The 4593-nt window shown below is 54.2% G+C and overlaps 1 protein-coding gene across 1 annotated transcript; it reads right to left on the bottom strand.

Annotated features, from left to right (window-relative positions):
• Positions 1 to 1638: 1638 nt before the first annotated feature.
• LOC119285196 (uncharacterized TPR repeat-containing protein At1g05150-like) lies at positions 1639 to 4530 on the bottom strand. The gene has a single exon (XM_037564429.1). It carries the CDS (start codon positions 4450 to 4452, stop codon positions 1924 to 1926), a length of 2529 nt encoding a protein of 842 aa, XP_037420326.1. The 5' UTR covers positions 4453 to 4530; the 3' UTR covers positions 1639 to 1923.
• Between the last annotated feature and the right edge of the window lie 63 nt (positions 4531 to 4593).

Here is a 4593-nt window from a genome sequence, read left to right as displayed (position 1 = left end):
GGGAAGGAGACGGCGAGAAAGGGGAGCTGGCAGCTAGGGTTTTGATGATGGGGACGTGTTGGCACCGGTATTTTATAACTGGGCCGCGTGGCGACCATCCAAACAGGTGCCTCGGGAATTCAAGGTGAACGGGTACACCATCAATGGGCGGGTGGTTAGCTATCTCATCAACCCACTTGCCAGTGATTATCTTTTCGCGGTGGTGTGTTTGTTTGCCGGGCGCTCTATAAAATCCCGGCGTTGGCCAAAGAAGGAAGAAGCTGAAAGTTTCCTCCCAAGCTGGTGATTGGATATGGAGCGAGCTTTCCTCCCAAGCTGGTGATTGGATATGGAGCGAGCTTTCCTCCCAAGCTGGTGATTGGATATGGAGCGAGCTTCAAACGGGGCCTCCACAATCTTCTTATTTGAGCGAACTCCATAAATTATAGCGATCATGGTGTGCCATTTTAGGTCAAAATCACCGTATTGGCAATTATTATAGTCGTCGGGGCATACAACAACTCCGCTAGAGTTGCTCTTAGTTCGTTCCAAGATGATCACTCATCAGCACGATGAGACGAAAATTGGGTGAAAGAGACATGTGGCGCTCAGAGAACAGTTTGCCACGACAAATTGGCAATAGGATTTACGTACTATTTAGGGCCATTTGGCCAATTCAAGTGGACAAAGGATCGATTTGTAAATTTTAAAAGGTAAAACACGCATTCCTTCCCGCCAGCCGAGCGCGTCATGCTGCCGCACCGTGTTGCTTTGCCAATGGTCACAGGGAAAAAATAAGCCACAAAAAGAAAATGCCGACAAAGAAAAAGAGCGGAAAAAGTCCCTGGAGTGGGTCGCACATGCTGGATTTCATGGACCTGCACAGCATCGGCATGGGACGGCGAAAACTAAACAAAGCATAAAGAGCAAGAATCTTTAGTTGAGCAACAGCCACTACAGACTGAAGAAGGGAGCAACTGAACACCAGCGATAAATCCACGTTCTGGAAAAAAGATAGTCGCATTGTACCACGAAACAAGAGCATTGAGTTATTCAGCACTAAGCAACAACTGAAAATAGCTGGAGGGAACATTGAAAGAAGTAAAGAAACACGACGGAGATAGATACAGGGGCCCTAGATCTATCTAGGGGTGAGAGTATGCCGAACATTTGAACGGAAGCAATCTCCAGAGCAGGAGAACAGCCTTCAAGGCCACAACATTGGCAAATGTGGTTTGCATATTTTGGTACCGTGGAATAACCTGCATGAGCAAGATAATCCAACCATTTGATTAAAACATGTCAACCACAGTTAGAGCGCCAGAAAACTGCAACAGCCATCCGAGGATTCAGAAATTTGGGCCACTGAGTGGACTCGCCTGTCATGCGAATGATTTGGACAAATGATGGGAGCAACCACTGTGACCAAGATTAGAGAAGAAGCTTCTATTTAAGATCGGCCAAGAAAAGCAGTTGAAAAGAAACAACATAGATATTGGTGTTCCGTTATGCCCCTGGAACCATACCTTAAACCTAAAATGCACAAAAATACTACATACCTGAAACCTAAAATGCACAAAAATACTCCCTCCTTCCCATAATGTAAGACGTTTTTTGACACTAGTGTTGAGGGAGTAGTACGCAGCGCAACCAAAACTGTTGGTCTGAACAACACATCCGGCTCAGAAACACTTCAAAGCCTTGGTAGCATTGATTTGGGATGTGGTTACAGGGAGTGTATTTGGAGTTCACATGCTCTTGCTCCCATACACTTGGAACCAACAATAGCTAACAGCTTAGGGTCGGAACACATTTGGCGAACTCCAAAAAGAACAGGACCTTAGTTTACAAGAGGGCGGGCAGGAGAGCTAACTAGGCATCTTCACAACTACAAAGGGCATACACAGATTCGTCCTCAACAACTCGACGCCGATGCTCCAACAATCAAGCATCAGCTTCCAGCTTCTTAGAATTCAAATTAAAGCACATGCACTTGTCTATAAGAGCCTCCGACTCGTTGCTGTATTCTTTGAACCTGTACTCCTCCAACTTGAAGGCTGATGGAACCTTCCCTTCACTGTAGCACCGGTTACACAAGCTAAACGAGTGTTTTGTTTCCATGAACCGTGAACCGATGATAGGATATCTGCATATGGAGCAGGTGTGGCTGCCATGGCGAACATGATCACTGTCTTCAAGCTTCACCAGTGTGGTTAGAATTCCAAACCCCCAATCAGGATCATTGAACATCTCGAGGAACTCTGTGTACGATACCATGGTAGGGTCGGACTCCCCATGCATTTCAAGCATGTCGCTAGCCCCATTGGTTGGTATGTAAACGGCACGGAGAAGTTTAATGTAACTTAGCGCGTCACTCCTCCTGATCTGGCCCCTGCCACCTTCGCTTGCAGGACGCCAAAGGAGTGCATCGAAGACGACACGCTTGCGCCTATCCACAGGACCAGAACAGATTGGAGCAATGATAGCAAAGAACATCCCAAGATCAACGCGGCCAGAGCCAGACGCATCAAGGACCGAGAGAATTCTTTCATTCATTGCCTTGACAGCACCCTGGAAGGTATCTGGCTTGAGGAAAGATAGGAGCCTGCGAAGAATAACCTCAAGAGCTGCTTTCCTGATCGACTTCTCTGGGATGCCAGTGCCTGAGTAGGATACGGGGACATCAGTCTCATTCATCTCTTTCCTCAGAAGCTCAGCATCACAGTGGCCAAGCTTTGTCGTCCTCTCGAATGCCCTTATATCAAGGGCATTGGCCAAATCCTGCCGCAATGTGGTCTTGCTTCCAACCCTCTTGAACTTGGATGCTTCTACAATAACAAAGGCTTCCTCTCCTTGAGCATCATGTTTTCCTTTTGAAGGCTTTAGCTTCTTTTTCTGCAGTGTCTTCAGATGTGAGATGGCATCATACACCTCCACCCTTTGTGTCATCTTAAATGCCTCCTTGAGTGCCTTCTTGGCCTCCTCGGACTCTCCCTGCCCAAGCAAAGCGACTGCCTTGTTTAGCTGAGCACGCCAATGGTTTGGTCGGATGCTCAGCACACGAGTATACATCTCCGCAGCTCGCACAAATCGGCATGCGTCCATGTTCAATCCACCAAGATTGTATAAGGCATCAACATGCCCAGGTTTAAGATCAATTGCTTTCTGGAACTCCTGAACTGCACGGTCATCATCCCCTACTGCATGCAAGGCTGACCCAAGATCACAGTGCGCATCAGCATAGTCTGGCTTCAGGAAGATGGCCTCCTCCAGTGCCTTCTCCGCTGCACGGTATTCCCCAACACCAAAGAGTGCACTCCCAAGGAGCTTCAGCGCGCGGGCATGGGATGGGCACAGTATGGCAGCCTCTCGATAGTGCTCGCAGGCACCAAGCACCATCCCCTCAGCCTCCATTGCAATACCAAGGTTGACATGGATCTGTGGGAGAATGTCCGCGGACTGGGAGTTACCTGCCTCTGCCGCCTCGAGGGCAAGGAGGAACTCCTCCTTGGCCTCGGCGTGGCGGCCCAGGGCGTAGAGGCAGTTACCAGCGCGGAAGTGCGGGCGGACGTCGGTGGGCTGAAGCTCGCAGGCACGGCGGAAGCTGGCAAGGGCGTCTCGGAAGAGGCGGTGCTCGGAGAGCGCCCGGCCGATGACCATGTGGTTGTCGAAGGCCTCCTCGCGAGAGCGGGAGGCGTCCGCGCGCGTGCGGAGAACAGCGAGCTCCTTGACGAAGGTGAGGTAGTCCCGGCTGGTCTCGTCCCACGGCGCGGACGCCAAACCCGAATCGGCGGAGGCGGAGATCTCCCTGGACCAGCCGGCCTCGGAGAAGGAGTCGAGATTGCTGCCGCCCCCGCTGGTGTCGACCGAGGAGGTCTTCCGCAGCTGCTTGGAGCGGAGGCGCTTGACGAGTATCTCCAGGTCGTCGAGGAGCGCCCAGGAGGAATCGAAGGCAATCCCGTGGCTGGGCGAGGTCGCCCAGGCCGGCGCGGCGACGGCGGCGCGGGAGCTGGACGAGGGGCCCGTGCCGCCGATGCCGAGCGGCTTGAGGTGGTCGTCGAGCAGCGAGGCGGCGACGGCGGCGCCGGAGGTCGGGGAGGAGGAGGCGGCGGCGTCCCCGGGCCCGATCTCGGGGGAGGAAGCGTCGGAGTCGACGGCGGGAAGGGAGAGCGCGAGGAAGTCGCGGTCGACGTCCCCGGCGCCGTCGTCGTAGGTGCGGAGCAGGCCGGTGAGAGACAGGCCCTGCCCCCCCGGGAGGATGAACTCGGCGTAGGTGCGGAAGACCTCGTCGAGGATGGCGGAGATCTGGTCGTCGCTGAACTTGACCCGTGGGTTGACGGCGACGACGAGCTTGGCCATCTCGGCCCGGTCGAGCCCGCCGTCCCCGTTGGCGTCGAAGCGCTCGAAGATCCTGCGCACCTTCTCGGCCCGCGCGCCCCTCCCCGCCGACGCCGCCGACGCGGACAGCGCCATCGCGGGAAGCCGCGCGCTGGGTGGGGGGGCGGAGCGGCGATCGACGGCGGATTCGGCACGCGCGGGGGCGGGGGATTTGAGGGGAGGGGGGAGGCGGGGGGCGGGGTGGAACCAGGGTGGAGCGGCGGTTGTGGTGCGGCG

The sequence above is a fragment of the Triticum dicoccoides genome, chromosome 4A (assembly GCF_002162155.2).
Source record: "Triticum dicoccoides isolate Atlit2015 ecotype Zavitan chromosome 4A, WEW_v2.0, whole genome shotgun sequence".
NCBI lineage: Eukaryota > Viridiplantae > Streptophyta > Magnoliopsida > Poales > Poaceae > Triticum > Triticum dicoccoides.
The sequence above is the reverse complement of the archived record's forward strand: the minus strand, read 5'-3'. Positions and strand labels throughout refer to the sequence as shown.